The following is a 13,870-nucleotide window of genomic DNA, read 5'->3' as shown; positions in this document are numbered from 1 at the left end:
AAGTGTAAAAAAGCACAAAGGACCTATGATTTATTTATTCACTATGGTTTCTTTTTATAATGAACACACAATTAATAAAATATACAGGCGCTCCCCTGGCTCCCTTATAATTGGATCATTGTTTTATGTTTGTTGTGCTTGTTATAGCATTAAAAGTATTTACCTCCATATGTGCTAGTATTCCATAAATCTGCTAACTGATTTTCAAGGCTTGTGAATCAAGACCACATTCTCGTTATGTAACCATTTGAACCATATGAAACAAAACTGTACGATCTGGCTTCTGGCACAGAACGGTATCATAGATCAGACAGACTGGAAAAGCAAGACTGCTATCTTCCCTAGGACAGCAAGGACACATTTACACATATTATTAATGCCCCATCAACTCCACTGACTTAAATGTTTTCCCCACTCCAGCAAGCTGACCAAACTCTCCAGCGACAACTAAATACCACACACTTGTATCACATTACTGGTTTCTCCTGATTTACTGTTCTTTTACAAAGTATAAACCATAGAAAAATGTTAAACAACTGGAAATAAATGACACCTTAGCATCTCTTCAATTGCTAATGTATTGTTGTTTATTAATAGCATCATTTATTTTTGTAAGTAAATAGTCTAAAATATATTAATAAATAAACCAAGATGTCTATTTACGTATTACAGTTTGTTTTATTTTATTCTTGAACACATCAAATTAATATTCACATAATGTATTTAATTTTCTTTCACATTCACAGTTGCCACATATTTATAAAGACGTTCTGTTAATGAGTAATGATTTTTTGGTTTGTTTGTTTGTTTGTTTGTTTGTTTGTTTGTTTGGGCCAGGACAACCTATGGCACCATGCTTTTTATTCTTATAAAACAATATTAGGCTTTTCAGCTAAATTGATTTTACTGCTGTAAACTGCCATCAAAGCTAACACTGTGTTTATTTGCTAGGGGGAGGGAGAAAGCATGGAGGAAGCACAGAGACGCTATAGCCAGTTGAAACGATCTTGTCGGCTAACTATAATTATTAATCCGCGATTTTCTTGCCGAGAAATATTGTTTTGGTAAAGTGTGTTGTTGTATTGGGCTAGTGTATAATATTATATTGGTGCTTATAAGACATACTTAAATCTGTTTCATTGTAGCTTTGTTGGCAGGCTTTATTATTTGTGTCAGCTCTTTGGATGCTCCGTGCCTCCGTGCCTCCTTCTCTGGTTGTGGTAACGTGTTTAATTAGTATTTTACGAATGTTATTTTTACTGTTTCTTTATTTTAATATTTCTTATTAAAGGTGTTTTTAGATCACTGTATGTATATTTGTAACCCTGTTTTTCCTTTCTCCCTACAGTTTCAGTCTGGTGTCTATTCTGGGACAGCCACCTCCACTGTTTGAGTTCATTCATGTTTAAAGTATTCATTTGCCGATTTGTTCGATTACATGATTTGCTTTGTACCTTTATTAATTCATTCTTGAGCGTTGTGATTCTGTTGCCTTATATTCTGTTTTATTCACTGTGTGGCTTCTATATATTTGGATGTATTGAGGTATTCTGGTGATTTGGTGATGTATTAATAAAGTCAGACTGTACTGCATTACTGTGTGTGTTGCATTCATTGGAGAGGGTGAAAAATACAAGGTGACTGACGTGACTGCACAGATCAAAAGAACCTGTTTATGGTTGTCTGTTCTTTCCCTGCGTGTAATTTATAGGACTTCATTTCTATTGGCCAAAATGACCAGGTATTACATTAAAATAGGGATAAAATCGGTAAAAAATGTTTTTAAATTGAAACATCGGGAAAAATCGGGAAAAAAAATCTCAGCATACACACTTTACATGTGGAATATGATGCGTAGCAGTTCTGGTTTCTGATTAGGTTCAATGTCCCTGGCATGTATGATGAAGCAGAATCTGTACAAGTCGAAGCCACATTTTCTGTTAGTTTAGCCGGTATTAGCTGGTATTTTGCTAACGTTTGGGCAATCGCTGTGCTGACGGAAATAGTATCTACAGAAGGTATGAACATGACATCAGCACAAAACAAGCCAGGTTTATTCGCCTTGAAATCATAAAAAGAAAAGAAAATTGACAGAACTGGACGATGCAAGCCATCAGGAGATGCGTAAAAAATCACACTGGACATTTCCATCAATGCGTTCCATAAGGTTACCAGCTAAAGCATCACCATCTTCTGTCAAATATTTACTATTAAGATTGCCGGCGTTAGGCAGTGTTTTAGCTGATGGACAGTTTTCGCATGAAGTCACGATGTTGAAGTTGGTTTCTTATTTGGCCAGCTTCTTATTCGCATTCCAGCTTCTTATTCGCATACCGCAAATGTAACACAAATTGAATAAGTAACTGGGGTATTTTGGGGGTTAAATAACTTTGGGCCATTTATCTGAAAGCTGATTCTCGCAGAGGGGGAACCCACTGTGCTTATCCATTTCGCAATAACGAGGTGTAAACTCAAAACATGTCACATATGGCCATATTGGTTAACACCATTTTTGAAAAAGGCAGCTGTATTGACACAATGATGATGCTTGTCAACTTTGGAGTTAAACAAATAAACCACTTAACTGAAGCAGTTCTAAATTTAAGCTTTGCAAACTTGAAGCGGGTTTGGTTGCTGATGACATATGTGAAGTTTCAGATCAATCGGTTAACCGGTTCCCAAGAAGATGATTTTGAATGGCTTTTCCAAAAAATGCTGCCATCTTGGTTGACGCAGGAGCGCAATTTTTTTTTTTGCATCTGAACTGTAATCTACACGGGATGATACCTGTAATCTACACGGGATGATACCTGTAATCTACATGGGATGATACCTGTAATCTACACGGGATGATACCTGCCTGCGAACAGGAGAAGTTTAAAGTTTAAATAACAATAGGCTTCCCAAGCCAGCTTGGAAGCCCAATAAACACAAATGTCTTCTCAGTTCATGAAAATTAGTACTGTGTTATAATTAAATGTAATTCTGGATCTTAAGTCATGTATTTCCTCATAGATACTTTTAAAATAGTTTTTAATTTTCCGAAAGGTTAATGAACCATGGCAAAATATCTAATGTGTAGGTTTAAAACCTAATCATATAACAGAAACAGCATATGGGTAAATCACTTTTTTTTTTTCTTTGGTTTCATTAACTACAAAGTGGTAAGATGGCTAGGAGGAGGTTTGTGTACCTACATCTGATAGTACCTTTAGGGAATATAAACAAACTGAAAAGAAAACAAGGGGCCGGACCAAATCAAAGTTAGCACTTAGCGAACAAGGACGCGAAAGCATTTGCGGTAATAAAACACAAAAAAAATTCCAAGCGAAATCTCGTGAAACTCAAACAAGCCCTTTTTGCCCTTCAAAAAGCAGCTATCGCTTGTTAACTACAAGTGGGTTGAGAAGGGGGAGCGGTTTGCTATCGCCCGACCAAATCTACTCAATTCCAGCTATAAATCACATTGCAAGACTTTCGCAGGACCAGATTTTATAGGCAACCAGTAAAAAAATAACACTAAACATCCTGATATTTGCTGAGAGGCTGATGCATGTCTTCATATTTTCTAGGATTGATTACTGCAATGCCCTGTTCTCTGGAATTCCAAACAGGATTGATTACTTCAATGCCCTGTTCTCTGGAATTCCAAACTGTGTTCCGTCATGATTGCAGCTTGTACACAATGCTGCAGCCAGGGTGCTAACCAAAACAAAAAAAAGTGAGCACATTACCCCAGTGTTAGCAGCCCTCCACTGGCTCCCGGTGCTGTCCAGGGCTAACTTTAAGGTCCTTCCTATCGCCTATAAAGCCCTAAACGGTTTGGCTCCGGCCTATTTGAAGGATCTTTTAGTCCTGTATGCCCCTGGCCAGCCACTCCCATCCCAAGATGCAGGGCTGCTATCTGTCCCAAGGATTTTAAAGCAAAGGACGGGTGGTAGAGCATTCAGTCATAGGGCACCTGAACTCTGAAATGCTCTACCATGCACAGAGAGAGACACAACTACATTAGCATTTTTTTAAAATAAATTTAAAACATACTATAATAGGGCTTTTATATCTTTATAATATTTTTCGGTTTGAGTTCCTCATCTTTTGCTTTTGTGTTAATTTTAAAATGTTGTTTTCACTTGCTGTTTTTACTGTTTATATTGTTTTTATTGTACTAAATGTACTTCCGAATGGCATTTTTCTTGTTAAAAGCACCTTGGGATGGCTTGCCATGAAAGGCACTTTATAAATAAAATTTGATTTTATTTGATTTAATTTAATTTGATATATCGAACACTTGCACACAACACTGAATACTTTAAAATTAATAATTCATAATTTACAGTATCAAATATTATTATATGTATTATTCCTGTTATTATCATAATATATGTTGTGTTTGTTGCACCCTTAAACGAAACACGCACAAGACCATTTTCTTCTTTACTACTTTTATAGCTTTGCGTGGAGCAATGTTTCTTTCAGTGATGGTAAAGTGTTTCAGATATATTTTCTTTTATTTCTTGTCTTTGTGGTGTCCACGACAAACTTTTTATTTTAGTCCACGGCATGTAGGCTACTGCTCACTCGCTCGTAAGCTGTGACGTCACCTACTTTTGTTCCAATTTTTCATTTCTTAAAGGCACAGTGCTCCATTCCAATGAAACTCATCAAACTCCATCCCTCCATTATCAGTAACCATTTAATCCAACTGTTGCGGTGAGCCAGAGCCTAACCTAGCAGACATAGGCCGCAAGGCAGGACTACACCCAGGACGGGACGCCAGTCCGTCACAAGATGACTTTTGGACTTGAGTAAAGCAATCAGCACCTACGTCCCACTCCCTACACCTTCAAACCCCATCAGAACCTGATCACCTCCTGGTTGATCGTTTTTGGTTCGATTGTAACACTATAGAATACTTGTGTGATGTGCTTCGACCTCATCTAATGTCTCAGTATGCACGCAACCACCCCCTATCTGTGAAGACAAAGGTCTCCGGCTCCTTTCAAACCACAATAGGGGATACAGTGGGAGCGTGCCAGAGCACCATCAGCAACGTCATAACATCTGTGACAGATGCGCTGGTGGCTGCTTCTGACTGATTCATTAAGTTTCCACCTGTTGAAAGCCATCACCAAGTAAAACAACAATTCTATAGTGTAGCAGGGTTCCCCAGTATAATAGGGGCACCTGATTGCACTCATAGCAATCAAATCCCCTGGGGAACATTTATATGCATATCTGAACCAAAAACGTTTCCACTCCCTCAACATGCAAATGACAGCATCAGATTGCAAAATCACCAGCATCGTGTCACGTTTCCCGGGATCATGCCATGATTCCTACATTCTGCGGCAAAGTCCCCTCACAGCATTTGGCAGAGAGGGATGCCTCGGCACAGGTCACCTCATTGGTAAGTGCATGTGTGTTTAATACTTTATACGTCATGTTATATCAGTACTGTACTGTAATATGTGCGGTAACTGCGTTAAGCTGATTATATATGTTTTCTCCGTTCCTCCTTCAGGTGACAGTGGCTATCCTCTTCGCCCCTGGCTTTTAACACCTGTGAAAAATCCACAGACCAAGGTGGAGGGGTGCTACAATGAGGCCCTGTGCCGAAGTCGCAGTGTTGTAGAGAGGACATTCGGGCTCCTTAAAATGCCTTTCCACCTGGATAGATCAGGTGGAGCCCTACAATACAAGCCCTCAAAGTGTGCTCACATCATTATTGCATGTTGTGTACTTCACAACATTGCATTATCCCATGATGTAATGCTGCCACAAGAGGCCAACATTCCCCAGCAACCAGAACAGCCAGTTGCTGGGGAACGGCATGATCCCGGTGATGGGGGAGCAGGTGATGGGTCTTAGGGTGAGGAGGTTGTGGGAGCCTATTCCCAGGACCAAAGAAAACAGCAGCAAATCAGCCAGCAACATTTTATGTAGGTAGGTATACAAATATATGTTATGCACAAACTGTACCAGAATAATTATTACATGATACTGTATATTGCCACATTCCAACATGTCCTAAGCCTTACATTGCACTTTGAAATAGGGTATCAAAAAAAATTAGGTGTGTTTAAATATGATAATGCATTAAAAAAAAAAAAAAAAAAAAAACCTACAAATGAAAACCAAAAGAACATTTATTAACGTTTTTTTTTTTTTAGGCATTTTCCGGTTCAGCAGAGGTCTTCCAGATGTTTAGGGGCCACCATCTCCGGCCCCTGCACCTGCCCCTGGCCCTGCCCCTTCCCCTTTTGGAGGGCATGGCCTCAGGTGGAGGTAGAGGCTCTTGGGTAGAGTTTTGGGGCAGTGGAGCAGTGTGTTCATGGCAGTCCTGGACAAATCTGACAGGAGCAGGTGAAGGGACAGGCAATGTGCGAGGGTGAGTAATTGTGCATAGATCTAACGGTGCATCCTGGGGGGCGTGTGGTGATAAGTGGCATACTGGGGGTGGGGAGAGCCAAAAAGCTGGGTTGGGGGGTTGTTGTGGTGGGAACAGGTAGGTGCTGGTGTGGGGTTACTGGAAATGTGACAAAGAGGTCTGGGGAATGGTTTGAGAGGGTGTGCGTGGGGTGCAGTGAACAAGGGATGGTGTGCGTTTGGAGGCAACTGAAATATTGCTTGTCATCATTGGAGCTGGGACGTGCATAGGTACAGGTGTTGAGATGACATGATCCACATACCTACACCCGTCCACAGCTAACAATCGCAATATTTCAATTGCCTCCCTGTGCATTGTAAGTGTTTGCTCCTGTCTGTCCAGGATGCTTGCCAGGATGGGGGCCAAGTCGTCTTCTGGAGGTGGACCCCTGCATCTGGAAGTGGAGGCAGTGGAGGCGGGTGTGGACGGCACTGTGGGCTCTTGTTGGTGTTCGTGGCTACCCTCGTTGTTGATGGTGTCTGAGTCCACAGTGTCATGCTCCTCGGTCTGTGGCAGGGTGCCGGAACTTTCCTCCAGAGGTGGCTCTGGCCCTATGTGACAGACCGGACAGTTTAATGTTAATGTTCTGTGAGTGCAACTGCATTTGTGTTGAAAATATTTATTTTTCAAACATGTTAGTTTCATTTATCTTTTAAAAGACAGGTAAAAGGGCAGGCTAGTATTTATTAATGTTGTAATTCACAGCTTTGATGTGTACGGAATGCATGCACGTTTCACTCAGCATACTCGTGAATAATTACTCCCAAGAACAGAGGTTGTCTACATGCATGTGTGTGTGTGTGTGTGTGTAGACTGAAATCAAATCCTCATATTGTGATGAGTACATTTGCTTATCACCTCTATATACTTACCAAAGCCAACATCAGGAGCATCGACACCCCCACACATTCATGGCCCATCAGAGACAGCAAACGTTGTTCCAGGGGATGAGTTCTGGTGTGGTGTTCTGTGCTGTGGACGTCCGCTGGGCAGCCACTTTGGTTCTTAAGCTCCGTTTGATGTAAGTCCATTTTTTGCGGATGTCCTCGCTATCTCTTACATCACTCGAGGATGCCGAGACCCGTGTTCCTGTCTTGCCATATACGGGCCTTGGCTCCTCAAGCGAGAGAAAGGCTCCGCGCACCGAAGAGCTCGTCCCATCTCTCCACTACCTCTGCCATTAGGATGTCTTCATCCTCTCTGCTGAACCAGACCTGAGTTTTCTTTTGCACTTGGGAAAGAAGGTGTATTCTACATTAGCATCAGCTGAATAAGGTACAATAACAGCACTTTGCATATAGGATGTGTACCACCCTATATGCTATATGTTTGTATAATTAAATAATTTCAGTGATTTTCTGGAAATGCAGCCATTTACAGTTAAAACACAGTTGCTTGCAGGGTTGGGGTCAATTCCAGTTTTATTTTTTTATTCAAAGTAAGTTTATTATAAGTAAACTAACCCTTTGCTGTATTTGAATTGTAACTGTGTGGAATAGGCTGTAATTAGAATTGGATTTGCTTATAAAACCGAATTGGAAATGGAAAATAGGAATGAACCCCAAACTTGGTTGCTTGTATTGTTACAGCCTGGTGTACTACATATTCATTCTCAAGTGTTGTATGTAAGGTGCCTTGTTGGATAAATGCTTTAGCCAACTACTGCTACTACTAATAACATCAACAACATATGAACAAAGGTCATATTGTAGGTTATGCTAGCTTTACAATATCGCCACTTGGTTCTGATTGCAAATCAATATGTTTTCATGTGTTGGTTTTGTTCTCATTGGCGTCTTGTACACGTAGATATAACCTATCCAATAATAAACATCTACAAAACAACCCGTTCAATTACACAAAACATAAACAATCTTGTAAACAACTTTCGATTACAAACTCATTAACAAACAAAACTCCAGAAAACAACTGCATTGGAAACACACACAAACAAAACACACAGCGAAAACAACTGTGTAGAAAAACACATACAAATAAAACACACACAAAGTTAAATGCCTGTAAAAAAAATACTACTACTAAAATAATAATTATATATATGCACGCCAGGGTTCATTTCACAATTGGGCTCTTACCTTCATTTGTTTTCGGTAGCGTTCTTCCTGTTTCCTCCTCTTTTGGAAGGTCTGGAACGTAAGCTGTGATTGGTCGACAGCTGCTGTTTTGTGCCTTCATACTTTTGCTTACTTTAGTGATATCCGTCTCCGCGGTTTCGCGGTTTGGAAATGGCTAGTTTTGGTTTCGGGATAAAGAAAATGCGATATGGAAACTAGCGATATTATCGCATAAACACGCTTTAGCAAGAGCGATCAGAGTTTGATTTGGTCCAGCCCAAGGTCTGCTATCTGATGGTGAAGAGTGTGCAAAATACCTATTCTAAGGAAGAATGTAGTAAACAATTACCAAGAAAGTAGATTTCAATGTGAAATTGAAGCTGAGTGAGGGGATGAGGCTTTTTTGTCTGCATCAGCTCATCTGCAGAATGACAGTAGTTACTGTCTAGGTATGATGATGATTGATTGGGATTAATGTGGCTGCAAATCAATTTCCAATCAGTCCATCATCCAACCCACTGTTTAAAAGAGAGGTGATCATCAATAACAAAGGTAGGTACCAGGTACACACAGAAACGGCTCACTGTGTTTTGAGGGACTTGCAGAAAATAACTTGATTATGGGATTTTGCAAACCCAAACTTAGAAAATACTGGGACTGAAAAAAATTCTTGTTCAAGAGAATAATTCTTAATCACAGCTGAGCTCTAATACTGATTGTGACTTTTAGAGAGAGCTGTTTAAAGTAGTGAAAGCTTACTGAGACTGACCGACAAATCCTCAGTTTTATGCATGAGAACCCCGTAGTACTTTATAACACAGCAGTAACATGCAGAGGACATTAAAGGGCAGGGGCTCATTGAGAAAAAAGGTCATTTTTCAAGCATCGCAATATTTTTATGACTGAGAAACAGGGCACTTTTGGGACATATGTGTAACAGGGACAATAATGCCCCTTTTATCTTTCACATATTTATTTGTCACTTGTATGTTTTATTTTTATAATTTTATATTTAGATTTGATTAATGCACATTTTATATATTATTGATTTAACACTTTGTAATTGATTTATCACTTTTTTAGTAGCTTCTCCACCCTTTTCACCTTTTATGCCTTATTGGGTATTGACTAATATAAATAGCACATGTCTTTTGCAAACTGGATGGCAATCTTGGGAGTTTGTATCTGTGTGTCCGTCTTTCATTGTGGTTTTGTTTGTGCAGGAGTGAGAACACGTGTAGTGTTTGGAACGGAGAGTAACAGAGAGAACTGAAACAAGCCTGTATATGGACTTTCCTGATGTTAAGTATTCGGCTGGCGTACAGTGTGCCTGTTTAAACAATGAGCGTGAGTGAATTAAGAGTTTTAGCTTGTCAGGAGCTGATTGGAGCCTATGGTATGGAAAGCAAAGAGATTATACAGATATTTTGCCTCGATCTGAAGTTCTCTTCCCTGCACAGGCAACGTGTCAAATGTTTGTTGTTTTTTTTTTGTTTTTTTTACAATGGTTTGTTTTATCCTGTATTTTAAGCCTGGTTAATGAACAGCACCTTTCCTAAATGAACTCAGCACTTTTTAAAAGTGCAATATTGCAGTTTGCACTGTGGCGTTTTGATAAATCTTAATAATGATGGAAAGTCTGTAATTGACCACTGGTAAATTTTAACAATGTGTTGTTGCTACTTTTAACCATGCTGTCCAATAAAACCATTCTCATTGCTTTTATATGTATCTTTTGACTCTGTGTTTTTTTTTTTTTTGGTGACACTGTTTCCCGTATTTTAATTCTGTATCTGAATAAAAAGAACTTCACCATTTATCTAATATTCTCTGCTTTATCGCACTGAAATGGCGTAGTCGCGCTACATATTAAAAACATGGCCCCTCTGACCGAGCGGGTGATACAGAAGGGCAGGAAGGCAGGGGTTTAAGCCAATTACTTATTCAATTTGAGTTATTGGCCAACTTGCTATCTGTGCCATGTTTGTCTGCTGTTTTTGTATCAAAATCCGTTTTGGGTCGGGATAAATACCCATGGGTGACATAGAGGGGTTCCCCCTCTGTGAAAATCAACTTTGAAATAAGTGGCCCAAAGCGATTTAACCCACGAAATACCACAGTTACTTGTTCAATTTGTGTTACATTTGCTGTATGCGAATAAGAAGCTGGAAGGTGAATAAGAAGCTGGCAAATAAGAAGCCAACTTCAGCATCATCACAAAGTCACCAATACATACCTCTCGCTGCTATAAACAGTGGCTGTCCAGCAAAGCACAGCACTCTGACAAACTCATTAACACAGTTATTCTGAGCTCTCTTTTATTAAAGCGTGTGTAAAAGCAGGATAAATGGATTGCTTGTCTCTCAGTTCACTTTCTTGTTTTAGTTTAATGTGTCGCTTACATTCAGTATGTTCTTTTACTGTCAGCGCGAACATGTACCTTAATGCAGCAGTATCTGCAGCGCATGCATCCTCTGCCTCATCTTTTTGCATACTTCGAAAAGATTGCTTTAACAATCCTAGATGATGTACCAACTAGAAAAGTTTCATGAATATCAAACTTAATTAATTAATCAAAGCAGGAAAGTCTTTAAATAACTCACAAGTTAAAACTTGTAAATATATAACATGTTAAAACTGTTTATTTACATAATGGCATCTGGAAAAATAACACTATGTAACACATTTTTTGTTCCTGGGTAGTAAGTGTTATTTCCTAATTGTTTATGCCTCAAAAGTATAGAAAATGGCTATTATTCCCCACAAACTTTGCTTTTGTGACCAGGACAGTGATATTTTGAAATTTACCTATTTCCAATGAGAAAACGGGCAAATTTGTCAGAAAAAAACAACATATGAATCCAAATTAACATTTATTTATACTAAAGTAATACAAAAATGACTACAAAAGATTTAGAAGTGAGTAGTTTTTCGAGATTTACGATTATACTGTAAATCACTTTCACGAATCAGCCCCCAAATGTAGTCTCCCATCATGTTCTCGTTATACTGTCCTTGGTAGCGGCGTTCAAAGTCCAGTATATCCTGGTGGAAGCGCTCGCCTTGCTCCTCCGAGTACGCTCCCATGTTCTCCTTGAATTTATCAAGATGAGCATCAAGGATATGGACTTTGAGGGACATCCTACAGCCCACTGTGCCGTAGTTCTTCACCAGAGTCTCAACCAGCTCCACATAGTTTTCGGCCTTGTGATTGCCCAGGAAGCCCCGAACCACTGCGACAAAGCTGTTCCAAGCCGCTTTCTCCTTACTAGTGAGCTTCTTGGGGAATACATTGCACTCCAGGATCTTCTTTGTCTGTGGTCCGACGAAGACACCGGCTTTGACCTTTGCCTCAGACAGCTTAGGGAAGAAGTCTTGAAGGTACTTGAAGGCTGCCGAAGAGCTCTGACAAATTGTTTCATAAGGCCCAATTTGATGTGCAGTGGTGGCATCAGCACCTTCCGGGGGTCCACCAGTGGCTCCCACTTGATGTTGTTCCTCCCCACAGAGAACTCGGTCCGCTGTGGCCAGTCCCGCTTATGGTAGTGGTAGTGCGCCTTGGTGTCCCTGCTGTCCCAAAGGCAAAGATAGTAGGGAAACTTGGTAAAACCGCCTTGGAGACCCATCTGGAATGCCACCATTTTGAAGTCTCCTATGACCTCCCAGCCGTACTCATCATACTTCAAGGCGTCCAGCAAGGTCTTGATGCTGTTGTAATCCTCTTTGAGGTGCACCGAGTGAGCCAGGGGAAGAGACGGGTACTTGTTACCATTATGGAGCAGCACAGCTTTGAGGCTCCTGGATGAGCTGTCAATGAAGAGGTGCCACTCATTCTGGTTACAGGCGATTCCGATTGCCTCGAACAGACTGGTCACATTGTGGTAGATGCAGAGCCCATCTTGACGGGTGAAGAAGCTGGAAAAAGGTTGGTGACGCTTCCTCTGATCTGCGACTTGCACACTTTCATCCAACAAGTTTCACTGCTTGAGCCTAGACGTCAAAAGCTCGGCATTGGACTTGGTGAGACCAAGATCTCTAATCAAGTCGTTGAGGTCTTTTTGGTTGGGGTAGTATGGGTTTCTCTCCCCAGCTCCACCTCTGAAATTGTCATCTGGATCTACAACGTCTTCCTCGCTCTCTGACTTGCTGCTCTCTACTAAAGACGGCTGCTCTCTCTCCGGAAGAGTGGGTACGGGGAGCTCATGGCAGTGTGGCACCGGGGCGATGGATGAAGGAAGGTCCGGATACGTGATAGCAGGTGCATTCTTGCCAGTCCGACGTTTGGATGGGTCCACCATGCAGAAGTAGCAGTTGCTTGAGTGGTCAGTGGGTTCCCGCCAAATTCTTGGGATAGCGAACTTCATGGCTCTCTTTTCCCCTCTGTACCATCCTACAAAAATACATTTATTTCACCCATGACTAATGTGTAAGAGATTCTCGCAACATTTTCCATATATGATATATTTTTTCAATAACATTGAAAATTGTAAAACATTTTAAAATTAAAAACTTTTACAATTTAAAAGATTTTAACAAATTTTATAACATAAAATTCCGAGCAACAATTGTCCATCTTACCTTCCAGAGTTTTTTTGCAGTGCTCGCAGGTGAAATGAGGTGCCCAGGGTTTGTCTTGATCCCCGACAGGCATGCCGAAATATGCCTTGTGGGCCTCACACATCTTAGCAGATGCTTCCACGGAGTACTTTTTCGCTCTTGTCTTGATAAATTGGCCGCAGACATAGCAAAATGCGTCTGCCGGATGCTTGCAGCCTCTTGATGCCATCTCAGAAAAATGCAGATATGTATCCACTTAGACAGCTGGAACTAAACTGAACTGGTGGGCTCAAGGCCCCTGTATTTATACTACTATTTATATTACTGGGAAGTTGTAGAAAGTTCTAGAAGTTACTCCAAGTTTACTCAGCACTGAATCTATCTGGAATGTTCTGGAAAATAGGTAAATTTCAAAATATCACTGTCCTGATCACAAAAGCAAAGTTTGTGGGGAATAATAGCCATTTTCTATACTTTTGAGGCATAAGCAATCAGGAAATAACACTTAATACCCAGGAACAAAAATATATATATATATGTTACACGGTGTAATTTTCAGAGAGTTCCTGGGGCAAGAAGCAGCAATTGATACTTCATTATTCATGTTTTTACTGGGCTTATTTCATCTCTTTACAGCTTTCCTGGCTTCACATCCAGAGCTCTCAGTCAATTTGTTTAGAGAAGTCATAAGTGTTCTTTCCAAAATCTGTAACTGTAAAACATATGTTAAGCATATGATGCCTAGGAGCTAGGATGCTGTGCATTGGTTTGTTGGTGCAAATTAAAACAAAGGTCATGTCTAATTTACAGT

General features: G+C 40.3%; 2 protein-coding genes across 5 annotated transcripts in view; both read right to left on the bottom strand.

The window, feature by feature from the left end:
* Positions 1–13,870, bottom strand: part of LOC117399581 (cyclin-dependent kinase 14-like) — a 238,798-nt gene that overhangs the window by 138,949 nt on the left and 85,979 nt on the right. The window lies entirely within an intron of this gene.
* Positions 11,238–13,506, bottom strand: LOC131736892 (uncharacterized). The gene is made up of 2 exons (XM_059022494.1): positions 13,081–13,506; positions 11,238–12,892 (listed from the first exon to the last, which is right to left on the bottom strand). Exons 1-2 carry the CDS (start codon positions 13,286–13,288, stop codon positions 12,480–12,482), a joined length of 621 nt encoding a protein of 206 aa, XP_058878477.1. The 5' UTR covers positions 13,289–13,506; the 3' UTR covers positions 11,238–12,479.

This window comes from Acipenser ruthenus, chromosome 4, assembly GCF_902713425.1.
Source record: "Acipenser ruthenus chromosome 4, fAciRut3.2 maternal haplotype, whole genome shotgun sequence".
Taxonomy (NCBI): Eukaryota; Metazoa; Chordata; class Actinopteri; order Acipenseriformes; family Acipenseridae; genus Acipenser; species Acipenser ruthenus.
The sequence above is the reverse complement of the archived record's forward strand: the minus strand, read 5'-3'. Positions and strand labels throughout refer to the sequence as shown.

What these genes read in the sequence shown, in the direction of transcription:
- LOC131736892 (XM_059022494.1), bottom strand. Translation starts at nt 13,288, where the DNA reads ATGGCATCAAGAGGCTGCAAGCATCCGGCAGACGCATTTTGCTATGTC. An exon ending in CTGCAAAAAAACTCTGGAAG is followed by an intron (nt 12,893 to 13,080) that starts GTAAGATGGACA and finishes GTATTTTTGTAG; the next exon opens with GATGGTACAGAGGGGAAAAG.